At 47.6% G+C, this 26,590-nt stretch overlaps 3 protein-coding genes and 1 non-coding gene across 4 annotated transcripts; 2 read left to right on the forward strand and 2 right to left on the reverse strand.

The window, feature by feature from the left end:
- Positions 1–9,584: 9,584 nt before the first annotated feature.
- Positions 9,585–10,842, reverse strand: LOC120642546 (putative GEM-like protein 8). Its single transcript, XM_039919123.1, has 2 exons — positions 10,458–10,842; positions 9,585–10,329 (listed from the first exon to the last, which is right to left on the reverse strand). The coding sequence occupies exons 1-2, from the start codon at positions 10,654–10,656 to the stop codon at positions 9,869–9,871; spliced, it is 660 nt and encodes a 219-aa protein (XP_039775057.1). The 5' UTR covers positions 10,657–10,842; the 3' UTR covers positions 9,585–9,868.
- A 5,630-nt stretch (positions 10,843–16,472) lies between these two features.
- TRNAA-UGC lies at positions 16,473–16,545 on the forward strand. Its single transcript has one exon. It is a non-coding gene; the product is annotated as a tRNA-Ala (tRNA).
- Positions 16,546–20,286: 3,741 nt separating this feature from the next.
- Positions 20,287–24,624, forward strand: LOC120642603 (receptor-like protein 39). The gene is made up of 3 exons (XM_039919195.1): positions 20,287–21,347; positions 21,664–22,793; positions 23,706–24,624. The coding sequence occupies exons 1-3, from the start codon at positions 20,384–20,386 to the stop codon at positions 24,516–24,518; spliced, it is 2,907 nt and encodes a 968-aa protein (XP_039775129.1). The 5' UTR covers positions 20,287–20,383; the 3' UTR covers positions 24,519–24,624.
- Positions 24,625–25,965: 1,341 nt separating this feature from the next.
- Positions 25,966–26,590, reverse strand: LOC120642597. Its single transcript, XM_039919191.1, has one exon. The coding sequence runs from the start codon at positions 26,443–26,445 to the stop codon at positions 26,218–26,220; it is 228 nt and encodes a 75-aa protein (XP_039775125.1). The 5' UTR covers positions 26,446–26,590; the 3' UTR covers positions 25,966–26,217.

A 26,590-nucleotide genomic window follows, 5' to 3' on the forward strand; every position in this document is an offset into this window, starting at 1 on the left:
CCGGCCAGCTTTCCCGGCTCCGGAGGCGATGAATCCGGCGAGGCGACAACTAAGCTGCGTCCCCCTCCTCCCTCCCGGTCGAGGTCGCCATTCCCGGCTGCGCCCCCGCGAGTCCGGCCGGTCCCGGTCACCTCCCACGCAGCGCCGACTCGGACGAACCGCGACAGCCTCACCTAACCGGCGTAACCGTCTGGCACGCGCGCGGGCGCCCATCCGGCTGTGGCGCGCGGCGCGGCGGTAGGCGGGCACCGTGACATGGGCGCCGCGCCTTCCCCTGTCGCCCTCGCCGGCAATAAACCCGGCAACCGGGAGGGGGCGTTGCGTTGCCAGCGTCGGCGGCGCGAGGCCGGCGGGTTTGCCGTTCCTGGACGGGGACGGCGCGGGGCGTGTGGGCGCCCGTCGCCGTCCCGTGGGTTTGCGCGTTGTGTTGTCAGATGGAGGAGGGCGCGAGCCTTGCAGGGCTTGCATTGCAGCTGCCCACTCCGGAATCAGGAGCGGATTTGGGAGGGTGGCCAGTGGGCTCCTCCTCCTCCTCTTGTTCCGGCGTCGCCATCGGCGTATCTCCACCGTGCCATACGTGTCGACGCGGGGATGCCGGATGCATGGACATGTTGCCGGACCCGACGGGTGGAACGACGAAATCGCCTTCTGGCCGACCGTGCTGTCCTTCCAAGAAGAGAGGAATGGCGTCGGACTACAAGTGCGACGTCCCCAGTTTTGAAATCTTTTTTTTTTCGGTTGCTCTACATTACTAGTAGGAGCTAAGCAAAAACATTACGCCAATGCAAGACTGTAACTCAAGTGGTTCGAATTTTAGCACACTGTTGTGAACGCCTAAATAGACAGCATTGTTATTTATTCTGCTCCAGCTCCAATCGCCGAACCAGCTACAAAAGCGTAGCGTCATTCCTGAAGATCTAAACACAATATGCTTCTTTCGATTGTTGTCTCAAAAGCAAAATATTCCAATGACGAACGTGTTGGGATTGATCTCGCGGCCGAGTCGGGCCCCTTGACCGCGCCTGATCGAGGCGCCCAGCCTGTTATGGCTGGTGGGCCCCCGTTGCCAGCGCTATATAGAACAGGGGTGGGGCCCGGGGTGCGGCACCCGAAGTTCACCGCCGCCAGAACCCACCCCACGGTTCCCTACCGATCTAGGGTTGCGCTAGGCCGACGGGAAGCACCACCACCGCCGCCACGACGTCCTCCTCCGTCAACCCCATCGTCGGTCAGTGCCGGTGGAGGCGACGCCGGGATCTACGCCGTTCACCACCACCACCGGATCCGCGACTCGCCGACCCGGACTTGCTCGACTCCATCCTCGGCTCCATCGATGCCATGGCGCCCGCCGGGACAAGCTCCCCTGCGCCCCTCCTGCGGATGGTCTGCACCTCCCTCTCCACGCCTCCTTCTCTCTCTGTTGTACTAGAAGTAGGGTTGAACTACTTGTTTATGTGCCTAGAACTCGTACCCCATACCCGATCTGTCACCTAGAGTTCGATCTACTCAGAAATTCATGAACGTAGAATCTAACAATGGTATCAGATGCCCGATCTAGTGTGTAGATCGGATCTTTTGGAGTACACGCACCCAGAACACAGAAGGAGAGGAAATCGATCTCGAATTGATCAAGAATCGAATCCCAGAAATCCCGAGAAACCCAAACCTAGACAAAGAACAGAAAACCGGAAGGGGGGCACCTACCTCCTGACCGGGTCACCGCCGCTCGTCGGCGTGCGGGTCAGAGCCGCGGCCACCACTTGCCCACACGCGGGTCATGGCCGCGAGATAGAACCGGTGCGCGGACTCGGTCACCGCCGTCACGCCGCTCGACGGCGGCGCGCTCCCACTCGGGTGAGTGCGCGCGGCGGCGAGGGGGCCGGCGGCGGCGCCGCCGCTCGCTCTCTCCTCCGCCCGGCCAAAGGCGCCGCCGCTACACTGGTGAAGAGAAGGGGGAGAGGATCAGAATGATCTAGGGTTTGAAGGGGTGAACCGCCGGCTCCGGTTTTGTCCGTGCGAAGAGCGCGGCCAGCCGTCCGATCTCGCGCCGAGCAGATCGACGGCCAGGAACGGCCGGCGGCGCACGGGCTAGATGAGGCCCAAGAGGGGACGACGCGCGGGCCGCTTTCCCGACCCAGGCCCAGGTTGCGGCCTGGGCGCGGGGGCACGGGCTGTGGGCCAGAACTAGCCACGGGCCAAATGAACAATAACAGATTAGATTTTTCCTTTTTATTTCAGAAGCATTTTAGAATATGAATTTATTTAGAATTTGAATCTCTGGAAATAAATGCACCAACGTATATTATTTTTAGAATAGAATTTTATAGAATCATGCTTCTGAAATTTAGAATTTTTACATGTTTCCGCTACAAAGAATTTATTTTGTCTCTATGTTAATTTGAATCAACGAGATAATTGATATAGAGGCATATAGAATTTATTTTTTAGAATTTTCAGTATATTATGATATTGTAATTTCTGACCAAAGTTGATATTGCAATATTATGATTTTGTTCAGAATTTTATATACATTATATCTTTTTCTGCCCAACGGTGATTTAGATTTAATGTACATAATATCGCATGTTTTTAATTTGGACCAAAGTTAAATTGATACATGCATATTATTGTTGTCCCCACAAATTTTTGAATCTGAATTTCAGGTTCGAGTACTATGAACCTTTTGAATGGCATCTCAGAATTAGATGGCAGAAACTATGGGATGTGGTACCAGAAGCTAGAAATCGCTCTGGCGATGGCCAACATAGATTTGACCATCAATATGTCTCAGCCACAAGTACCAGAAAAGCCCGTGAGGGCTCAGAATGAAGCTGACGCGACATTCACTACTCGTCAGAAGAAATATGATGAAGCAAAGACCTTGTATGACAAGGAGATGGCACCATGGACGGATTCAAACCGCAAGTGCTTATTGATCATTAGAGATTCTATCTCAGAATACATCAGAATGGCAATCACTGCTTGCCCCACCACTGCCACCACTGCAGAATACCTCCAGAAAATAAAGAGTCAGTTCACTGGCTCTTCCAAGGCTTATGCTGCTACTCTTGCAGAGCAGCTAATTACAAAAAAATACACTGGTGGTGGAATCAGAGATCATATCCTAGAGATGAGCCACATGGCCAACAAGCTAGCGATAATGGATATGCCCTTACCAGAACCGTTCCTTGTCCAGCTTGTTTTCAAGTCTCTTCCAAAGGAGTTTGCGACTTTTCACGTCAATTACAACACCTTTCCAGAAAACTGGGACATTGAGAAGCTGATTGTCATGTGTGCTCAGGAAGAAGCAAGGCTGGAAAACGCCAATGGTGGTGGTGAACTTGTCTTTCAAGTTCAGCACAAAAAGAAAAAGAACCCCCAAAAGAATTACCAGAACTACAAGAGGCCCTTCCCGCCAAGCAAGAATCAGCATGAAAGTGGTCCTTCCAAACCACCTCCACGCGAAAAAGATTGGTCAGACTTCTCAGTTGATAAAGACCAGTGCCTCAAATGCAAGAAAAGAGGGCACTACAAGAGGCAATGCCCAGAATTTCTGATGGAGCTGTTAAAGAACGGTGAGGACACCATTACTTCTGTAGATGAATCCCTGTTTTGAATTATGATAAATCCACTTGGTGGATTGATTCTGGAGCAACTGTTCATATTGCTAATTCATTACAGGAGACAAGTATGAGACAGACCCTGCCAAGAGGAGGAAGAAGAAGTAAAGTGGCGAATGGAGAAGAAGCTGAAGTTGAAGCCATAGCAGATTTTCATTTAGAATTACATAATGGCTTTGTACTTCATTTGAAAGATGTTCTTTATGTACCTTCGCTACAAAGAAACTTAATTAGTGTGTCTAAGTTGGATGATGATTTGATTACTTGTCATTTTGGAGATGGTAAGTGCGAGATACACTTTAATAAAAAATGTGTTGGTCTTGCCTTCCGACAAGACAAGTTGTACTTACTTTCATTATCTGAGAATATTAATGTTGTAAGTTCTAAGAATGAGAATTCCTCCTCATGTGGGAATGGCACTAAGAAACGTAAAAGAATTGATGCAATCTCATCGAAATTATGGCATTGTCGATTAGGCCATATTTTGAGGGGGAGAATAGAGCGCTTAGTAAAAGTATCAATTCTTCCACCGTTAGAATTTTCAGATTTAGAACAATGTATCGATTGCATTAAAGAAAAATACGTCAAGAACATAAAGAAATACGCCAAACAAAGTGAGGGAATTTTAGAAATAATCCACACAGATATTTGTGGACTGTTCCCTGTCACTACTGTAGATGGCTATGATTCATTCATAATATTTACAGGAGATTATCCGCGTTATGGCTATATTTATCCAATCAAAGAACAATCAGAAGTGTTGGATAAATTTAAGATATTTAAAGCAGAAGTAGAAAATCAACATGATTTAAAGATCAAGATTGTCAGATCCGACCGTGGGGTAGAATACTACGGTCAGCATATCCCGTATGGCCAAGTTTCTGGACCTTTTGCAAGGTTCCTACAGAAAAATGGCATAGTTCTCCAGTATTCCACACCGAGCGAGCCTCAGCAGAACGGAGTGGCAGAAAGAAGAAACCGTACCCTTATGGATATGGTAAGAAGCATGATGAGCTACTCCACGCTACCGATTAACTTGTGGATGAAGGCGTTAAAAACCGCTATCTATATATTTAATCGTGTGCCAAGTAAATCGGTGCCGAAGACACCGTAGAACTGTGGACAGGATGAGAACCCTCGCTCAATCATTTTCGAGTGTGGGGCTGTCCGACTGAGGCCAAAGTGTTTAATCCAAACATTGGGAAACTATATCCCAAGACAGTCAGTTGTCATTTTATTGGCTATCCAGAAAAATCGAAAGGGTATCGTTTTTACTGCCCTGACAGACATAAGAAATTCGTAGAAATAAGACACACTGCTTTTCTAGAAGATTAGATGATCAGGGAGAGCATGGTAGCCAGAAAAATTGATCTTGAGGAAAAGCGAGTATTCATCTCTACTCCGATGACTCAAGAACTTTATTTCTGCTTACCTGTGGCTGTGGCACCAGCAGTACAGAATACTGCAGTACCAACGCCTGTTGTTAGTTCTCCTAATGTGGCAGCGAATGAGAATGAGGATTTCATTCCTCGTGCTCAACCAGAACCCGTTGTCGCGGATGAGGGGGAGCAACAGCAGCCTCCTGTACCAGAAATACCAGTTGCAGTGGCCCCACAAAGGCCACAAAGAACTAGAAAATCTGCTATTTCTGAAGATTACGAAGTCTATAATAGCGAAGAAATACAAATTGAGGGTGATCCCATCTCATTTGAAGAAGCCATGAAAAGCGCAAATTCATCCAAGTGGTTTGCAGCCATGAAAGATGAAATTGAATCAATGAGTACCAATAAAGTTTGGGACTTAGAAGAAATTCCCAAAAGAACCAAAACAGTAGGCTGCAAGTGGGTCTACAAAACGAAGTGTGACTCCAAAGGGAATATAGAAAGATATAAGGCGTGACTCATGGCAAAAGGCTTCACACAGAGAGAAGGAATAGATTATAATGAGACCTTTTCTCCGGTCTCATTCAGAATAATAATGGCCTTAGTGGCTCATTATGACCTAGAATTGCATCAGATGGATGTGAAGACGGCATTCCTAAATGGGGATCTATATGAAGACGTCTGCATGGCACAACCGAAAGGTTTTGTTGTGGAAGGCCAAGAAAATTTAGGGTGCCACCTAAAGAAATCAATTTATGGCTTGAAGCAAGCCTCAAGGCGTTGGTACTTGAAATTTGATGAAACAATCAGAAAGTTTGGATTTAAAGAAAATGAAGAGGACAATTGCATCTATGCAAAATTTAAGAATGGGAGATTTATCTTTTTTATCCTGTATGTGGATGACATCCTGTTGGCTAGCAGTGATGTTAATCTACTACTAGAGACAAAGAAATTTTTGTCCTCGAATTTTGATATGAAGGATCTTGGTGAAGCTTCATTCGTTTTAGGAATTGAAATTCACCGAGATAGAAGAAAAGGGGTATTAGGATTGCCACAGAAAGCATACCTAGAAAAAGTATTAAAGAAATACGGTATGCATGCGAGCAAGCCCACACATGCTCCAATAGTCAAGGGCGACAGTTTCGGGAACATCAGTGTCCCAAGAATCAATATGAGCTCGAGCAAACGAAGACAGTGCCTTATACTTCAGCTGTTGGAAGCTTACAGTATGCACAAGTGTGCACTCGCCCTGACTTAAGTTTTGTTACCGGGATACTTGGCAGATACCAAAGTAATCCAGGCATAGAGCACTGGAAGATGGTAAAGAAGGCTTTACGTTATGTGAGGGGCACTACTGGCCTCATGCTAACGTACAGAAAATCAGAATCTCTAGAAATAGAAGGATATTCAGATTCAGACTTTGCAGGAGATGTAGATGACAGAAAATCCACGTCTGGATACATCATCACTCTTGCAAAAGGAGCAATATCGTGGAAGAGCTCTAAACAGTCAGTAACAGCAGCTTCCACGATGTATGCAGAATTTGTAGCATATTACGAGGCATCCGGGCAGGTCACATGGCTTAAGAAATTCGTACCCGGTTTAAGAGTGGTCGACAGCATAGAAAAACCACTGAAGTTATACTGCGATAATGAACCAGCAGTATTTTACGCTCATAACAACAAGTCGAGTGGCGCTGCCAAACACATCGATATAAAGTTTTATGTTGTTAAGGAGCAAGTCCAGGATGAAACAATTTGTTTAGAACATATCAGAACAGACAAGATGTTAGCGGATCCGCTTACAAAAAGCCTACCACCCAATGTGTTCAGAGAACACTTAGCCGGCATGGGTTTAAGAGAAAGTCTATAATTCCTGGACGAAGAGTGGCCCAAAGAAAAGAATTTTGTTTCAGACCAGAAAGGTGATTGTGGTTGTTAATCTGACAGTAATAATTGTCATAACGAGGCACGCCCTATACACTGATCTGTGATGGGATGATTCAGATGAAGAACAAGAATAAGAAACAAGAAGAGATCAAGGGGGAGAATGTTGGGATTGATCTCGCGACTTGGCCCAAAGGCCGAGTCGAACCCCTTGACCGCGCTTGATTGGGGCGCCCAGCCCGTTATAGCTGGTGGGCCCCCGTCGCCAGCGCTATATAGAAGAGAGGTGGGGCCTGGGGCGCGGCACCCGAAGTTCACCGCCGCCAGAACCCACCCCACAGTTCCCTACCGATCTAGGGTTGCGCTAGGCCGACGGGAAGCACCACCGCCGCCGCCACGACGTCCTCCTCCGTCAACCCCGTCGTCGGTCAGTGCCGGTGGAGGCTTGAAGGACGCCAGGATCTACGCCATTCACCACCACCACCAGATCCGCGACTCGCCGACCCAGACTTCCTCGCCTCCATCCTCGGCTCCATCGACGCCATGGCACCCACCGGGACGAGCTCCCCCTGCGCCTCCTCCTGCGGATGGTCTGCACCTCCCTTTCCACGCCTCCTTCTCTCTCTGTTGTACTAGAAGTAGGGTTGAACTACTTGTTTATGTGCCTAGAACTCGTACCCCATACCCGATCTGTCACCTAGAGTTCGATCTACTCAGAAATTCATGAACGTAGAATCTAACAGAACGGCCTAGAACAAAAGAGTATGTTTATGCCAAATGATAGAAATCTTGGTGCAAAGGCACCAAACTAACAAAGTAGCATCAGCCAATTAACATGGCTGGTGCTTCGCTGTTAAGGCCAAGCTCTGTGCTGTCTGTGCGTTATTGATTAGATTCCGAGGTTCACTTTCTACTAGCTAGTGAGACTGCTTAAGAGTGCCAAAAGAAAAGGGCACCAGTTATACTTCTCGCGGAATCATATATAGATTGCATCGTAATGGTACTTCCAACAAAACATTGTTAGTGTCTCATGAAACTTAATCATAGATTGTCGTGTGTTATACCCGCAAGATCTCGGTAGTTTAGGCACGACAGCGCGCCGCCGGCAGGCTGCGTTTGATTTTGATCCCCATCAGTGAAGGCACTCTTTAGAGTAAAACAAACTCACTCCATTTTAAATTATAACATGCGTCGTAAGTGAACTTGATGTTATTAAACTTATATTACAAAAATACTTACTTACGAATATGATCTTTGTATCACATAAATTACATTATTATATCAGTATATCATGGGCCGAATTCTTATCCTAATATGTAGGTGTCAGGCAATCTACTGATCTTTGATCTTAGCATCTCATGCCATCTGCGGCAGTAGTCAACAACACTTTAACAGACCCAACATAAATACGTGACATGCTGAGGTGATGAGTTGAAGAATGTGATTAGAGCTGAATTTTGACCATACCTGGCCCAAAACAGAGCACAACCAATTTTCATCCATATGCATGTGCTATTCGAATTAATTCAAAATACTCTTGTTTGGTTTATGAAATTAATTATGAAGATTGCTAATTTTTTTATTAATTGAGTTATATAATTATTCAAAAATATGTTTGTTAGATGAACGGCTCTTATTTTTTCAATTATTGTAAAAATTCTCATTAAACATATAGTACTTTAATATTTTAAGGCCCCATATTCTATTTCGCTTTGGGGTCTAAATTCCTGAAGATGGCCCTAGCCCAACCATTCCATGCGTTGGTTAGCGCCACGGCTTAGGCGCGTCGTCCTAGCGATGCTATTCGTGTTTACCGCAGTGCAACGACTATGGGGATCATTTCCTTCGCCGCAAGTTAAGTGTGGCCGGTGGTGCCACATGGCTGCATGTGTCTATAAAATTTATTACAAAACTAATCGCTGATTCCAGAACATGAATATTTACATGAGCAAGCAAACTTAAGGTCACTGCTTTCGGGGGAAACCAAGATGACAAAATAAATAAAGAAATCACTTCACTGATAGAAAATCAGAATGTTTGGTAGTACTAAATTTCTGCAGTCTTGCGCTGAAACATAGCCCCACCTGTATGACTTCCTCACTCGTAATAACTGTTCAGGGATAAATTCCACCTTGGTAATAACATAAGAAACGGGGATTAAACATTTATCTGTTCGTTGCTTGAACAGGTAAATGTTTAATCCCTAAACCGCCAAGCGTCGATGTCTCGGCAAACACGGTTGACGATGTCGCAGGGACTCGAGTCAACATGATCAAAGACCATGGAGTTCCTGACCTTCCACAGGTGCCAGAGGAGCAGGAGGACGATGTCGAGACGCACCACGTACGGGAGGGGGATACCAGAACCAACGTCCCAAGGACGATGCACGAGATCGCCGGGCACAGGAATGCCAAGGCGGGCCCAAACTTGTCTTGCCCTATGGCATTCAGAGAATATATGGACTGCCGTTTCCAACACTCCAGGGCAGTGGGCGCACCAGGAGTCATCCAGGGGAGTGATGTTCCTGTGGTGAAGGTAGGCATGGGTGTTTAAACGGCCCTGGCTAAGCAGCCATGCGAAGAACTTAACCTTGGTGAGGAGTCTAGTTGTCCAGATTGTTGACGCGTCATCGGCAAGGGCCTCGCCCTGAATGACACGATACGCCCCGCGCGAGAATTCAGTTCATACTCCAGGAGTTGCACAAACAGTTTCCTTTTTGTTTTTTCATTGTAATAAAACCGCATAAGAGCCACTTTTGCCGTGGCACCGAAGCAGGATTACCCGACACCACAAATCTCTTGACCTAAATTTCTCCTATCATGTATATCGGACTTGCTCCACTGCCAAAAACGCCAAGCAATCCACCAAGAGTTTTTAAGCCTACTGCACATGAACACGAGATGAACCAGACGACCACAACGAAACACGACGCCCGACGACCAAACTGAGCCGATCGACGGGGCCCCGAACACGACTCGGGTCATTGCGACCGTGCGAATGGTGCGATGGCCTTCTCCAGCTCCTGCAGGGACACCTGGTACCTGACGAAGCCCATGAACCAGAACTCGAAGCCGTCGTCGGTGACGACCTGCACGTACTTCTGCTCCGGCCGGTGCCTGTTCTCGCTGGGCTTGGCCGTCTTGACCCTCCGCAGCGGGATGGCGACCTTGTACGGCACCCGCGCCGTGTCGCCGCTGGGGGAGGTCAGCGCCAGCGCCCGGTCGCTCCGGAAGGCGATCTTCTCGGTGGATATGAAGAGCATGCCGGCGATGGGGCCGGCGGTGGTGGACAAGTAGCACTGCGACGCCTTGAGGAGCTTCTCGCCCTTCTCGACGGGGAACCACCGCCGGAAGACTTTCTCCACGCCGCCCGCCTGGAGGATCCTCGCCCCCAGCGACAGCTTGCCCTTCACGGTCTCGTACAGCTTCGGGCCGAGAGTCACTGCAGCAAATCAGGCAAAGAACACGTTCAGAGCTGAATCCATCCATGAACAGTAAAAAGATGGCGAAGGATGAAATAAAGGAGCCATCAGCCACCCAGATCCAAAATTGGTTGGGGATCGAACTCACCATGTTCTTTCAGGCCCTGGGCAACCCTGTCTCCGTTCCTGCCGAATTTTCCAGCCCGCCCCGCGGTGGCTGCTGGGTTCCTGGCGCCGCCGTGGTAGGCACCCCCTTTGGCTTTGCTCGGGAAATCCGGCTCCTCGATGCCGAACGCCCTGTTGCTCACGGGGATGCCGATCACATGCTCGCGCCGTGCCTTCTCCATCCCGTGTCGATCGACGCGACGACCGAGGAACCGAAGACTTCTCGTCTCTTTGGCTCTTTGCTCGCTGAATCCTCGGTTGAGCTCTCCCGGACTCTGCGGCGAACGAGGTGGTTGCTGGTGAGCGGTGGGTGGCCTGCTGAATGTGCGCGGGTTGTTGCTGCTCGAGCTCCGTGCTCCAAATGGGAAGAGGCGGGGTGTCTTTTATAAGCCTGGAACCTGTCAATTAGCGAGATTTTTTTTTCTGCCGTTCGCGACGATCAAAAACTGGGTGTGCCTATCTAACTCGCTTTTGAATGGAACAGTCATCATCTATCCCCCATGGAGAGCTGAGAGCCCGTTTAGTTAAAAAAAAATTTCACCCAAAATTTTTTGCCTCACCTTTAGACATATGTAAGGTGCATTAAATGTAGTTAAAAAATAAAAAAATTGCACAGTTTATATGTACACGACGAGACGAATCTTTTGAGCCTAATTAGTGCATGATTAGCCATAAGTGCTACAGTAACCCACATATGCTAATGATGCGGTCAAAGACCTCAAAAGATTTGTCTCGCGGTTTCCAAGCGAGTTCTGAAATTAGTTTTTTAATTAGTGCCCGAAAATCTCTCCCGACATCTGGTCAAACATTTGATGTGACATTTATATCAGAAATTTTCATCAACTAAACTGATGCGCAGTTGGACCCCTACCTAATGCATGTGCAAGTGCAACTGCAAGGGGCCCCCTGCTGCTCTCTGTTCATGTGCCATGAGTGGCAACTACGCATGCACCGGGCCGTGGTATATTCATCCAACCTGTTACGTGCATGCATGCAGTTCGGGCCCCGAAATATCCGTGCCATTATCTGACCTAAAATATTTGGCATGGTTCCGAATGGGTCATTCAAAAGAGAGGGAGAAAAAAAATCAAGTGCTATCTGACGCAGAGGAAATCGTTCGCTCGGATTAGTAGCTTGCGATTACTTTGCATTGTTGTTGTTTTTTGTTTCGAAACGACGATTACTTTGCATTGTTGAGCCACGGAAAGCTACTGAATGACAGACAACAGACATGAAACGCACCCTGCAGTACTAGTAGGCCATTAAGCGACCGGCGATCACGATTCACGTACTTGCGCGTTGCAGGAGCTCATTTGACGCCGGGGGTGACGTGGAACCAGATGGAAGGATCCGTGGAGCAGCGGAACGAAGCAAGCAAGCATGCCCCCACTACGGCGTACCGACCGATGGATGGCCACGAACGAAGAAGGTTCGCGCGCGGGTGTGGATGGATGGAACGAGAAGACGCTGTCACTCGTTCGGTCACAAGGGTGCCTGCCCCCCCCCCCCCCCCCCCCCCTCCTCTTTTCGCGCTTGCTTTTCCTGGCGCCCACGGCGGCCCTGAGTCAGCGTCGCGTCGCGTCCGACTCGGCGCCGAGTCACGCCCGCAACTCCGCCTCCGCGAGCCGAGGCCCCACCCGCCGGCAGGCCGGGCGCCAGGTCGGCAGCACCGATCCGGCCGTGGGTTGGTCGCCGGTGCCGATCGGGCCGGCCGGCCGCCGGGCGAGAGGCACAGCTCGACGGCCCGGGGCGCCTGTCATTTTCTATGATAAAACCGCGAGCTCGGCCACAGCTCCTCCTCCATGTGCCTCCATGCGCTGGCTGGTTCGAGCGCGTGCGCGTGCGCGTGCGGTGAGACTAGCGGATCGGAGGAGCCTTTCTTCTTCAACCTTGCCTCGTCAGCGGTGATGCGGCCCGGCGGCACGGACGCCCAGTAGCTTTCATCGGGCTCTGGTCTCTGCGTGTCGAGGTGGTTGGGGTTCCGGAAGGTCAAAACGGATAAGCTCGGTGTACTGACTCCGCATTGACCCCAGCCAAAGCTGTTGCGCTGCGACGAAAAGGCCGTGTGCGCACCAGGAAAAGGCCGAGAAATCTCGGGGGGTGTGTACTCGAGAGCACAACGAATATTCTGGCTGCTACACGTTGAGTACCTGGATATATATAGATAATGATCCGGATATATGGAAAACGTGCTTGCACATATAAGTGCCGTAGTGTTCGGTGCTTTATTGGTGTCGGAGCTGAAAGCAGCGTGTGCGTATGGTGCCGAATTGGAGCACGCAGGCGGCGGCGACGACTCAGATGAACACAAAACTGTCGATCGAAACAGTGCTCCGTTCAGCGGGGCTAGATGAAGCACATTGGCTAGTACTCTCATTAAGAAAACAACAAAAGAAAATGTATGTGATGGTGTAAATAATTAAGTAACCAAGCTAATGCTAACTGCCTAAGTTTTCTTCATTAAAACTTGGATTTTTTTTAAAACATTGTTTGTGTGTGCTACGTACAATGAGGTAATACAAAAAAGATTTTAAAATATATAAGCGGACGTTATACAGAGGTCATTAATCGCAATGAACTATTTTAAATGTTACCTTTATCATTGATAGTGCTGAAGTTGCTATTGTAGGGGGGCTATTGCGGCGGCTAGCTCTTCAGCGCCTTTAGTTAAGGTCTCAAGGAATGGATAACCTTTTCACTATTACCAGGACTCATCCGATGATCAATATGGCTGCACACACGAAGTGTATTCAGCTTGTGCCTAGCCGCAAGTGCGAGTGCTCTGCGATTTTGTTTTTCTGTGTGAAGCAATTAGTTTATGTGCTATGTACGTGTTGATAAACTCCGATCAGGGTCCACTAGTTCTTTTTCCCACTACATATAAGAGCATCTCCAAGAGCTTTTTTATATTGGGTGAATTGGCTAAAAAAAGAAAAGAAGACTAAAAAACCTCATCCAACAGAAACTGTATCCACATGGTCTTCTATTCTCGTTTTGTATCCCGGGAACTCCGCTAGGCAAAGATGCAGGACGCTGGCGCTCGCTATCTGCCGTCCCGAGCCCCGCCCACTGCTCCCCCATCCGCCGCTGCTCCTCCATCCACCGCCCCCGCCGCCCCGCCGAGCAGCCCCTGGAGTTTTGCGGCGAGGCATAGTAGTCGAAGGGGTGGAGGCGTAGCTCGATTCGCCGCCACCGCCCCTCCTCCTTCTCCGGCGAGGGCCGCTGCCCCTCGCCTTGTCCACCGCCGCCGTTTGCTATTGCTGCGGCGGCTTCTTCGCGGGAGCCACAGAGGTCACCTTGAGGACCCAGCCCTGGCGCCACTGCCCCCTTAACGCCACGCCGGCGAGCGCCGTCACCGTCCCCGCCGTCCCGGCCCACTGCTCCTCCCATCCGGCGCGGCCACAACAGCGCCGCCGAGCTCGTTGTCACGCCACCCTGCCCCATGGCGTCGTCAACCAATCCCGCGCAGCACTGTGGAGCTCGCCATCATGCCATGGCTCGCCGTCCCGCGCAGCCCCATGGCGTTGGACGACCTTGCTCCAGTGAGCTGCTACCCGGCGCCGGCGCCGGCGCCGGCACTCCTCGCCGGAACCTCGCCCGCTGGTGAGAAATCACCAATTTTGACCGTGTCGCTGGGAGGCAGAGGAAGAAGAGAGATGTGCTCGTGGTTGGATTTAGATAAGCTGTTGAATTTCATCATTTTTTGGCTAGCTATTTTGTTTTATATAATAGCTAAATTAGGATTTTAGCTACTCATAAATACAAGAGCTCTTGGAGATTCTCTAAGGTGGGCACCAAAATGAATCAACCCAGCTTGGATGTGTATTAAACTTCTTACATGTGGAGCTGACGAGTGACGACAGGGCGCACACGATCGACTCTTGTTGTCGATTCAAACACTGACGAGCTCTCTTTTCCTAATCTGCGACCTCAGGCAGCAGGCTTTAGAGCCACCACGAACCCGAAACAGCCACTGCGTTTTTTTTTTCTTTTTTACCTCCACCTTTCTGAATACCGTCACGTCTTTGCCTCTTTGCTTAACGGGGGCGCATGATAAAGATAGGGTCAGCAACGGGGCAGTGTGTAAACAAAGTCCTAATAATAAAAAGGGCAATACTCCAATGGGCCCGATCGTCTCGTCAGACGGCAAGTTTTTACAACCACAAAAAGCAATGGAGCAGTATAGATTATGACATGATGACCGTAAGCGAGAGGAGTTGGAAGGATGGGCCTCCACCATGTGGCAGATGATCAGGAGCGACAACTGCACGAACCATGCTGCAAATACTGGCTTAATTGCGCGCATTACGAGCGAATGAAGAAGCTTTTCGTTTAAGTTGATGTAATTAAATTAAGAAGAGGGCTTTTTGTTAGGTTATGCTATGCGTGTTTGCTTCTCAATCAAAATGAAAGTTTAATTGATAGTGACGCCTAAAACAAATCAGATCAAATTGATCAAGGTGAAAGGGTGTTTTGCGCGGCGGACGACACAGCCTGGCCTGGTGGTTCGGGTTGCAGTGTTGTGTCACCGTCTTTGGTTTGCCCTCGCTGTCTTCTCGCATCGGTGGCCCTGTGGTGTGGGATCTTCTCTGGATGACAGGATCACGTATGCAGGGTGTGCCGTGCGTATGTTCACGAAGACATGAAGCATGATTTTGTTTGTTCCTTTTTCATATTTCTTTTGTGCCTTCTGATATGGGCCTGAAATAGTCCATCCTGCACTTTATCACGTTCAGTGCAAATTCGGAGTCTCAGGAAAACACGAGCAACTGAAATAGCAAATGTAACTGGAAAAAGGTTTATTAATAATTCACCTAATTATCTAAGAGCGTTTCCAAAGCTCTAGTTGTAACTAGAACGTTACATGTTTAAAAAAACGGAGGGAGTACAGAACTAGAACATACGTGTGAAGATATACATTAGTATCACAGGTGCTAAGACGCAACGTTTTTCCTTTTTGTGTGTGTGTGTGTGTGTGCGTGGATAGTATGGGCGACGGTACTGATAAAGACCAGCGTGACAGCAAATTCCAACCAAAAAGACCCTTCCTCACACTTTGGAGTACAAAGACCACGACTAATAAATTAAGTAAAAACAACAAGACAAAGGCCAATCAGTCATCAGCCGAGCTGTCACAACGATGATTATCGTTCCAAATCAATAAAAGTCGCAAATCCCGTGCACCGACTGTGGCTGACGCAGCGTAGCGTGTTAATGGCGATTAGCTAGAAAGCTGCCAACTAAACCGTGCCCCCCTAATTCTGTTCCGGCCGGTGGCCGGTCATCATGGGCCTCGCGGTGCACCGCCGTGGCGACACTTGTGGCTCTCTCCGGCTTCGCTGCACGGTGGTGGGAGTAGGACGAGGAGAAAGGATCGGCGGTGAGGTTGATCGCGGAAATCTTCGCTCCATTACAAGGAATCTGCAGAGTTCGTTCCGTGGTCAGTGAACAAAGACCAGGGGTCCTACTGTCTTGGAAGAATCGAGATGGATTGGCTCTTTCCTGGAAGCAAATTGTGGCACTGCAGATGAACGAATCATGAAGCTAAGTCAGTGTTTAGGCCGATGAATCATGAGTTCTGTCCATTTCCTCATCTTATTACTATTACCCAAAAAAGAGATTTCAAGCTAGTGGTAGTGAATATAGTTTCAACAATTGTAGCATGGTTTTCAAAACTTATATGCTATTTTAGACTCGGAGGGAGTTTTTCTTTCCCGGATAGGTTTCGACCAGAAAATCGACTCGGAGGGAGTTTTTTTTTCACCGAAACTTCGAAGGCCTTTTTAGATGAATGCACAAAGAATTTCCTTGGGGGAGAGACCGAGAGAGGGAGGGCATATGGCCCATCATTTGGCTACAGAAAGCAGGGAATCATCATTCGGCCCAATGTGAATCGACAGAATACCCACCATTAGAAAACATGATGATTAGGCATTGAAGCCCATTTGAGTTTGTTTCCAATCGATAATTAATGGTTTAGATTCTGCTAACCATAGGTGGGGATGTAGCTCAAATGGTAGAGCGCTCGCTTTGCATGCGAGAGGCACGGGGTTCGATCCCCCGCATCTCCAAACTTTAATTTTTGTCTTGGTGTTTTTTTGAGCCACTGGTTTTTTTTTTTGAAATGGCCACTGGGTACTTTGAGGCTCTGGGCTGGACGGCCGGTCATTTTGCCAGTACTAGTCGTCACTCCGAGGCTCCTAAAAGTTATCTTCGCTGCGTGTCTCGAATGAAAAGCACAGCCAAATGCATGAGTTCATTACCTGTCTCATCAGATGAAAAGGCCCCGAAAGTTCGTTGCCTGTCTCGGATAACCGCTAAACCAGACGTGAAAGAAAAAGAAAAAGGTCCGTACATGCGTGGGTCGTGAGAAATCGATTGCTGATTTCCTTTCTGGCGAGCGCTCGCCAATTAGAGTATGGTTAATAATAGAGTTAAGTGTTTGGCTATAAGTCAAGTGTTAATAGTCAAGTCATACAATAGTTGTCTAATATTTGTCTTTTATAAAAAAATTATTATTATGTGATATTTTTCTCTTTATTACTCTTCCTCACATTCACTTATATTTTGTTGGTGTTTTACCGGCAAGCTCTCCGAGGTATACCCCATCAGCATAGGTATTTGGGCCCACAAATACCTATGCTTCCGTGCCAAACTTGGTGCTAGAACAAGAGTCAAGTTTTCTTCTCTATCCTCTCTTCTCTCTTCCACATCAGCACTGCTGACTAGCTTGGCTTTAAGCCCATTATTATACTTGCTCTTAGAGCAACGCTTATAGATGCGCCGGTAGTGGACAAAATGAAACGCCAGCGTGGCATGTATTTATTGCAGCGGCGGCAGCGGCCGGCGCATCCGGCCAATCACCTGCAAGCGTAGCAGCAGCGTAGCAAATGGAAGCGCGCAGCGCGCGCATTCGCTAGCTGAGAGTGAAAGAGCATCTAGGCCCCTAGTGGGTTTTGGTGTATTGATTGACAACACGATTAAAGGACTAACTTATTTGCATGAGATGATGAGCAGATATTTAATTTGTGGAATGATATAGCTCATGTATTGCAAGCAAACGTGTATGTCCCATTGGCAATCATTGTATGTGACAAGCTAGAATGAGAAAGAAAAATGGAAGAGCATGATAGTCATATATGATATAAAAGCTCTAATATTGTGTTGAAATTTGTTAATTTATGTGGGACTCAAAGTGGTAAGCAAAGTTATAAAAGAAAAATTATGAGCAATGTATTTATGGTTGATATGAGTGCTCAAATATCTATAAAAGACTTCAACTTGTGATGGGATTCATATGACAAGTAAAAGTTATGAGAATGAGACATGATATGTTTTTGCATAGTCTCAAATTGGAAAGACTTGTCATATGAGAAGAATATTATTGTCGAGGGAAGCAAGTAAGAGAAAAGTGAATGAGACATGAGTTGATGTGCATATGTTGTCTCAAAATTGGAAAGGTTGCATATGAAATTAAATGGTGAATTCATATTGATAAAGAAGATTTCATGCATGACACAAATTAATATAAAGTTCAAAATGGACGGCTAGGATAAAGGTAGAGAGGACCAAGAGGCGTGTTTCAAGAGGCTACGCAACCGTCGGCTTGGAGGGAGCAAGAAAACCGATACGGGTCAAAATACCAGAGATTCTAGAGTCATGGAGAGCCCTATTTTGAAGAGTGTCATTATTTAGAAAATAGAAGTGACTTGAGAATTAAAGATGAATTTCATTCTTATATGAAGGAAGATTCAAAGTCACTAGTTCAAGCAGGCATGCTCACTGAATTTAAAGATGTTGACAATCTCAAGATATTGACTGAAGAAGTTCGGCTTCATCAAGACATAAAAAAAACTCAAGTGTTGTGTGTGTCATTTTATGTGAACTTGAGTATAGGATGCCGTACTATTAAGGAGAATGCAACATCAGTGGTTTGACATAACAAAAAATGCTCATAGCTATCCCATGTGAGAAAAATCAGAGAGAAACACTTGGGAGAAGAATACCTAGTGTGACCGATCTGACCGGTCTAGCCGACCGGTCTGACCGGTCGGGTCCAACAGCTAGTTTATTTGAACCGACCGGTCTGTGGGACCGGTCTGACTGGTCTAACACTGACAAAGCAATAGCTAGTTTTTGAGATAGGGGTATTTATACCCCACACCCTCACCCAGTCGTGGGTGCTGATGCCATTGTGATTCTAAGCCATCTCTGAGCCGTGAGAGCACTAGAGAAGTCCTCCCCAACCTCTCTTTGTGAGATTTGAGTGAATCAAGATTAGATCTTTAAGTTGGGTTGAGTGAAACCTTTGCTAAGAGAGCATTTGAGCAGTGAGAGCATAATCCCTAGCTTAAGCATTTGTGGTTGCGTCGCCCAACTTGTTGAAGCATTTGTTATCCTTGGAGGTGAAGCCTCCTAGACGGCTAGGCATCACCGGCTACCTCCCAAACTTGTGGTGAGCAGCGGCAAGTTTGTTGCAGCAGCGATCGTGTGTCACGAGGACACATGGTCATATAGTGGAAAGGAAGAGATAGCTTGACCTTGTAGTCGCCATAAGCTTCCTCAACAGAGAGTAGGATTCACACGTGGTGAACGTGGTGAATCTGAATTTCGATGAAACAAATCTCTGTGTCTCCTTTGCATTATCTTTATTTGGTTTGCCTCACACTTGTGCTCTAGCTTTATTTGTGCTTCCGCTTCGATCTACTTGATTTTGTTATTTCTGTGTGTGCAGGGTTAAGAAATATATTTGTAAGCACCTACAGAAGCACCACACCAAATTGTATTTGTGCTAGAACTGGTAAAGGGGAGAACTAACTCAGTTTGTGCAGGTTCTGCGTAGGACCGGTCTGATCGGTTGGTGTTTTAGTTTTCTGTTCTAAGTGTAAGACCGGTCTGATCGGTTGTTAACTGACATTTGTGTTAAGTGTTTTAATTTATATGATTTATTTTAAATACATATTCAATCCCCTCTAGGCAACATGACGCGATTAAGATTTTTTCAGAGAGCCGGCGCGTCGCGAGATGCCGCTCTTTCTCTTTCTTGATTTCTCTCCCCGCCACTGGGATCTCACCGGCTCCCCGCCAGCTATAGTAGGCCCCGTCTTCAAGGCAGATGCATGGTGTGATCAACCCCCCTTCAACGGACAAGTATTTGTATATGTGATAGTATTTAAGGCAATTTGATTTTGACCAACCCTAAAATCATCTATTTTTTATTAAAAACTACTCCCTCCATTTCAAATTATAATACATTCCAATAATTTTATAGAGTCAAAGATTTTTATGTTTGACCAAATTTATATAATAAAATAATAATATTTATTATATAAACTAAGTATCATTAGATTCTTTATTAGTTATATTTTCATAGTACATCAATTTGATATCATAAATTTTTATATTCTCTCTATAATTTTAGTTAAATTTAAAATTGGTTTGACTTTTCAAAATTCTTAGGATGTCTTATAATTCATTAGATTCTCAAGATTCTTAGGACGTTTTATATTGGTTGTATACGTGATGAGTTGACTGACCGTTGACGTCAAGTCAACTGAGTAGTCGTGCATGTGATAGATATAAATGCAGCGGCCCACGAAGAAGCACAGCGGTTGGCCGGTTGCTCAGAATCATTTATGTTCTCCTTGTCCTTGTGCTGCACTACCCAACTACAGATGATTCTATTCATCTCCACTCCAGCCCAGCCTCCAGCTCCAGCCAGCCCAACAGTATTTTTCTCTCACACCACTCCAGCTCCAGCCTCCAGCTCCAGCCAGCCCAACAATATTTTTCTCTCACACCACTGCAGCTCCAGCCTGCCGAACGCAGTATAGGCAAGTGCGTTCTTCTCGATACCTCAGCATCCCCCGTCGAAGCCATCTTTGATTTGCCTAGCTGCAAGCCTGCAAAATGGCTCGCAAAAGCACTCATCACGCCTCATGGTTGCATTTGCATCTAGCTGTCTGTCTCAGCTTCCTCCTTTTGGCAAGCAACCAGCTCCCACGTTGCTCCCTTGCGCTGTCAGCAAATAGCAGCAGATCAAGCGGCGGCGGCACCTCACGAGTCCCAGCACTATGCCGCTCGCAGGAGGCTGCATCGCTCCTCCAGCTGAAGGGGTCCTTCGCGCTCCCCACAGACGGCAGCTGCGATGACAATACGGCGTTGCCGTCGTGGAGATCGGGCTCTGACTGTTGCCGCTGGGAGGGCGTCAGCTGCGACGGTATCACAGGGAGAGTTACTGCCCTCCACCCCAGCAACCCGACCTGCGACGGCCGCCTGAAGGCCTGCGGCGGCCTTCACCCTGCTCTCTTCAACCTCACCTCCCTCCGGAGGCTCAACCTGGGGGGCCTCGACTTTTGCGGCTCACAACTTCCAGAGTCGGGTCTTGAGAGATTGACCAATCTTCGAGTCCTCATGTTAGAGAGCTGCAACCTTTCTGGTTCGATCCCACCTTCCTTTACAGGCCTTCATTCCCTGCAAAAGATTCATCTCAGTGACAACACTTTAAACGGCAATATTTCCAATCTGTTCTCTGCTCATAGCTTCCCGCATTTGAGAGTCCTTGACCTTTCTTATAATATGTTCGAGGGAACGTTTCCGCTTGGGATCACTCAACTAAAAAATCTCAGGGTTCTGGATCTCAGATCCACGAACCTCTCTGGTGGTATTCCAAACTCCATAGGGAATCTCTCGTTACTGAGGGAATTAGACCTTCATGGTAACAGACTCTCCGGGGGCCTGCCTCGGGAGCTCAGCAATTTGACGTACTTGACCGAACTGGATTGTTCAAATTCTAGTTTGTCTGGACAACTTCCGTCTCTTACAAGTTTAATACGGCTGGAATATATCGGGGTTTCCTACAACAGCCTCATGGGTAAGCTTTCAGCATGCTGGAACATTTTCGTTCCACTTCTCCTACATATTCCAGGTGTCTGTTTTTTTTCTTTTCTTTTTCTAGCGATAGGCAATTTTGTCGTTGTTTGAGTATAGAAAAAAATTGTGGATTGTTTCTTGCAAGTTGTCCTTTTTAATTGTACTAGTTGATTGTATAAGATGGTTATCTAAAAATCATGTTACAATTCAGACACCTGATTGAGTACAGCAAATCTCGTAATATTCTATATAAAGCATTGCCAAAGATTGTTATAGCAAATGGTCTAATAATCATGGCTCTCTATATATATGCACAGGGACAGTACCCGCAACCATATTCACCCTGCCAGCATTGGTTGAACTACATCTGCAGGTGAACAACTTTTCGGGTCCGATTGAGGAGTTCCATAATGCATCCGGCACGTTGACTGAAGTTTACTTGAGTCGCAATCAGCTGACTGGTACAATTTCAACCTCATTCTTGGAGCTCACTGCTCTTTCTACCATTGCTCTCGACTACAATCATTTCACAGGGACGGTGAATCTAAGCAGCTACTCTAGGCTAAGAAGCCTCTTTGAATTTACAGCCTCCGGTAACAGCTTGGTATCTATTGTCGGAGACGACCGCTGGACTAGTGGTAGTAGTAATAGTAGTATTTCTGAGTTGGCGTTTGCATCCTGCGGCCTAACTAGGTTACCTAGTGTCATAAGACATCTACCATCCCTTAACTGGCTGGATCTCTCTTATAATGGCATCGGTGGCAAGATACCTGACTGGATCTGGAGAAACCATAGCAGGTGGTTGGACCTTTCTCACAACATGTTCACCGAGGTGGCACGGCCCCCTGCTTACACTGTCATATCGTACATTGATCTTAGCTTCAATAGGCTCCGCGGTGCGGTGCCTTCGCCTTCGCTTCTCTCTGCGTCTCACCTTGATTACTCCAACAACAAATTCTCTTCCATGCTGCCCGGCGATTTCCTCATGCTTTATGGCACTGCCGCCTCCATCAACTTGGCAAACAACCAACTAGGTGGGACTATTCCGTATGCAGGGTGTGACCAGTTTCACTACGAGGAGGAGGGGGGCCGTAAGCCTCTTCGAGATCTCGACCTATCTGGTAACAACTTCAGCGGGCAGGTGCCACCTTATGTGCTTAGAGGCTGCAATAACAATACCCTGCGGGTGCTAAATCTGAGGGGCAATCGCCTCGAGGGAACATGGCCCCAGGAGATGGGCGGGCTATGTAGGCTGGAGGCCGTAGATTTACATGGAAATCAGATCCGAGGGCGCTTGCCAAGATGGCTAGCTAACTGCAAAGAGTTGAATGGGCTCGATGTCGGCGGCAACAATTTAGTGGATTCTTTCCCATCATGGCTAGGAAACCTCCCTCACCTTCGTGTGCTTATCCTGAGATCCAACCAGTTTTACGGCCCAGTGACGACAGTGAGCATGGACCCTCATAGGAAGAATCATCATCACTCGAGGTCTGCTCAGGGTTCAACTTTCCGGCGGAAAACCGCCGGAAAACCGGAAAATTTTCCGTTTCCGCTAGTAGCCGGGAAATGGAATTCCGGTATTTTTCGCCATTTTTCGTTTTCAAATTTAAAAATTCAAAAATATTTGTAAAAAATTAGGAAAAAATATGATAAAAAACTAGGTGTTCTTCTAAGCAAATAGGACTAGAACACACTCAAATCTAAGATCATTTGCTAGGCTAAAATTGCATTTTAGTTGAAAAACAAGATTATTTATAGTCTAATGAGGTAGGATTTATAGCTTTTTAATATCCGTACTATCAATGGGTTAAAAGAATATACCTTTTGAATGGAATGAGAGGTCTCCTTTATTTATCCTTACACTTTCATCATATCTTCATTAATTATTAAGTACTACGTGATATACATAAACATTGTTTATTGGATTGAACTTGGGTTTTTATATAGACTATGCAATTTATGTATTATAAACTTATATTATGGTCTATGCAATTTAAGTTATTTGTGATTTCATGTAACAATATACTTTTGTTATGAATAATTTGTGTGTAATATATTTAATATGCATTGTACATTGCAATATACAATAGATACAAAAAAATATTCTATTAAATTATTTAATTCTTCATATGTTTGGAGCATTTGTAGTCAAAAAATGACATTTTCCATCAAAAAGTCCGGAATTCCGCCGGAAAGTAGCGGAATTCCGCCGGAAAGTAGCGGAATTTCGCCCGGAATTTCCGGAATTCCGTTTTTTAAATTTGAATTCACATTCCGTTCGGAAAATACGGTTTTCGGCGGAATTTCGTCCGGAATTTCGTTTCCGGTGATCGGCGGGATTCGTAAAAAAAACGAAAAGGTGACCCCTGGGTCTGCTTACTTCTCCAGTCTCCAAATCATTGACCTTGCGGAAAATGGCTTCACTGGAGTGCTACCATCGGGACTCTTCTACAGTTTCAAGACCATGGCTCAGGCCAACACAATGCACAAAATACGTAAGGTAATAATGATCGGCTACCGGGGTGAGACTGACATACATCAGGAGGGACGACTAACGCAGGTCGAGGTCGCCATGAAGCATCGATACATGATGATGCTCGAAGACCAACAACTCGACCTCGTGCTGATTGACCTGTCCAACAACAGATTTAGCGGCTCCATTCCCAGGTCAGTGGGCAACCTGACTGGCCTTCTCGTGCTCAACCTGTCGCGCAACGCCTTCACCGGGGAAATCCCGGCCGAGCTCGGCCGCCTGTCGCAGGTCGAGTCGCTGGACCTCTCGTGGAACAATCTCACGGGGGAGATCCCGCAGTCGCTGGCCTCGCTGACAGCCCTCGAGTGGCTCAACCTCTCCTACAACGACCTCAGCGGGAGCATACCTCCGGGTACCCAGTTCTCGACCTTCCCCAGCAGCTCCTTCCAGGGAGGCAACCGAGGGCTATACGGATGCCCGCTTCCCGTGCGGTGCAACCTGACGCGTCCGCCGTCAGCCACCAAGGCTCCGCCGCCGTTGCATATGCCCGGTGGAGAATCTGCTCACCACAGCTTCCAAGTTGTCGTGCTGTGCCTCTTCGTTGGTGCTGGATTTGGGCTGGGCTTCGCGCTGGCCATTGTTTTGCAGGTGGTCTGCAGCAGGAGAGGCGCCAGGAAATGGCTGTGCAGAGCCAACTAGTAGTTGTATAGATAAGTGGTCGTTTCGCTGAATGGAGCTTGTATAATTGTATTAGTAGTTCGATAATAATCTTTTGGAAAATGTGTACTTTTGACCATGTTTAGTAGATAAGATACTGCAATGGTAATTGCATTATATTCACCCAATCATTTGCTGTAATACTTTAGCTAGTCCTTGCCAAAAGACTCCCCCTGTAAGAGTTGTGACTCCAATACAGCTGGAGTACTACGTCCTATTAATCGAGGCGGTTGTCTTAGGCTGCCTGCCTCAGTTAATGTATTAACGGAGGCGGTTGCTAGGCCGGCAACCCTGTCACCATCGACGGAGGCGGGCTGCCGGCCTGCCCTCCTCCAACGCATTTTCAAAGCGTCTCGGTTAATCCCTTTTGTACTGTAGCTTCTCACGCGTGGACTCGTACGGAGTCATCCGACGATCTTAAGAAGGACCCCATATTTGGGTGTGAGACCTACATGTGTAGGGTGGGTGTGCATGTACATACTCTCGTTCTATTTTCTAAATCGTGAAATGAGCTAAATAAATAATAAAAAATGAAAGAAACAAGCTCCTAACCTCACCAACAGGGACAAATAAGAAATCTTTGGTCTCGGTTGGTTGGTCCCAGTTGGAGCCACCAACCGGAATAAAATAATATACCTTTGGTTCCAATTGGTGGCTCCTCGGGACCAATGGTCTGAGGGGCCTTTAATCCCAGTTGGAGCCACCAACCAGGACAAATAAAGAATCTTTGGTGCCATTTGGGCCCTGTTTAGTTTCCGAAAATTTTTGACTTTTGACACTATAGCACTTTTGTTGTTATTTGGCAATTAATATTTAATTATAGACTAATTAAGCTTAAAATATTCATCTCGTGCTAATCAGTTAGACTATGTCATTAATTATTTTTTCAACTATATTTAATATTCCACACATTATGTCCGAATATTTGATGTGACAAGTGCTGTAAAAAAATTTGGAAACTAAACAGGGCCCTAGGACAACCGGGACAAAAATGAAAAGGGGAGTGGGAACAGAGAGGAGAGCTTTTCACTTTTGACTCCTTTTGGTCCTTTGTCAGATGAATTCCCTAGATTCAACTATCACCTGAGATTTGCCCGCGCCCCGAAGAGATCACGATTCGTATCGTGGTCGTCACCTTTGACTAGGGTGCGAACGCATGAACTCACCCGAAGATGGGCGAACTCGCTGCAATCGGCACTGTCGTTTCCCACGAAAGCGATAGGCAGGCAGTGGGCAGGCCAAAAAATTTCAGACGGATGATAGTAGTATGTACTTGACCCTCACTCTTCAGTCTTGTGTCTTTCGCTGGAACTTGTTGCTATCGTGTACGGTGTATCGTCTACCGAGACTCGAGAGTAACGGGCCTTTGTATAAGCTTAGCGTGTTCTCTATTTCTCCCATAAGCACCCTAGCATGCAAAATGCAACAGTGAAATGACCGGACCAGCTTGAATGTACAGCACGGCGTAACAGAAAGTCAGATGCTACAGGAATCAAGAACAGACGCATCGTTTGGCATCGCCGACTCGAACGAAAGAAATTCCCTCCTGTTAAGCAGCTAGCTAGAAACGGCGACACACCTCCTCCATTCTTCGATCGGCTTTTTGGCCACGAAATCCAGCGCCGCAAGCGTTAGTACAACCCGGGGAGCTAGTACTCCGCCGCAAGGCCAGTCGCCGTCGTCACCGCAGGAAGTCGGCGGAGACGCGGCCGTCGTCGAAGTTGAGCGCGTAGCTGAGGGCGTCGTAGTGGAAGCTGAGCCGCCGCCCGCCCGCCCGCCCCGAGTGCAGCCTCCGCATCCCCGCGCGCAGCCTCCAGTAGAGGCTCCTCACCAGGTACGACCTGCCCCTGCAGGCGCCGCCCGCCGCCGCCGCCGCCGCGGCCTCGACGGCGACCACCACCGCAGCCATCCTGGTTCCTGGAGCTCACGGGGACCGCAGCCGAGCACAACCGGGGCGCAGCCACTGGTGTCCGTCTGCGCGCGATGCCTCTCGACTGGGCTCCCTTTTGCTGGGTGGGTGGTGCAGCGCGTTGCGTTGGTTTGTGTGGGTGTGC

This window comes from Panicum virgatum, chromosome 7K (genome assembly GCF_016808335.1).
Source record: "Panicum virgatum strain AP13 chromosome 7K, P.virgatum_v5, whole genome shotgun sequence".
Lineage (NCBI taxonomy): Eukaryota > Viridiplantae > Streptophyta > Magnoliopsida > Poales > Poaceae > Panicum > Panicum virgatum.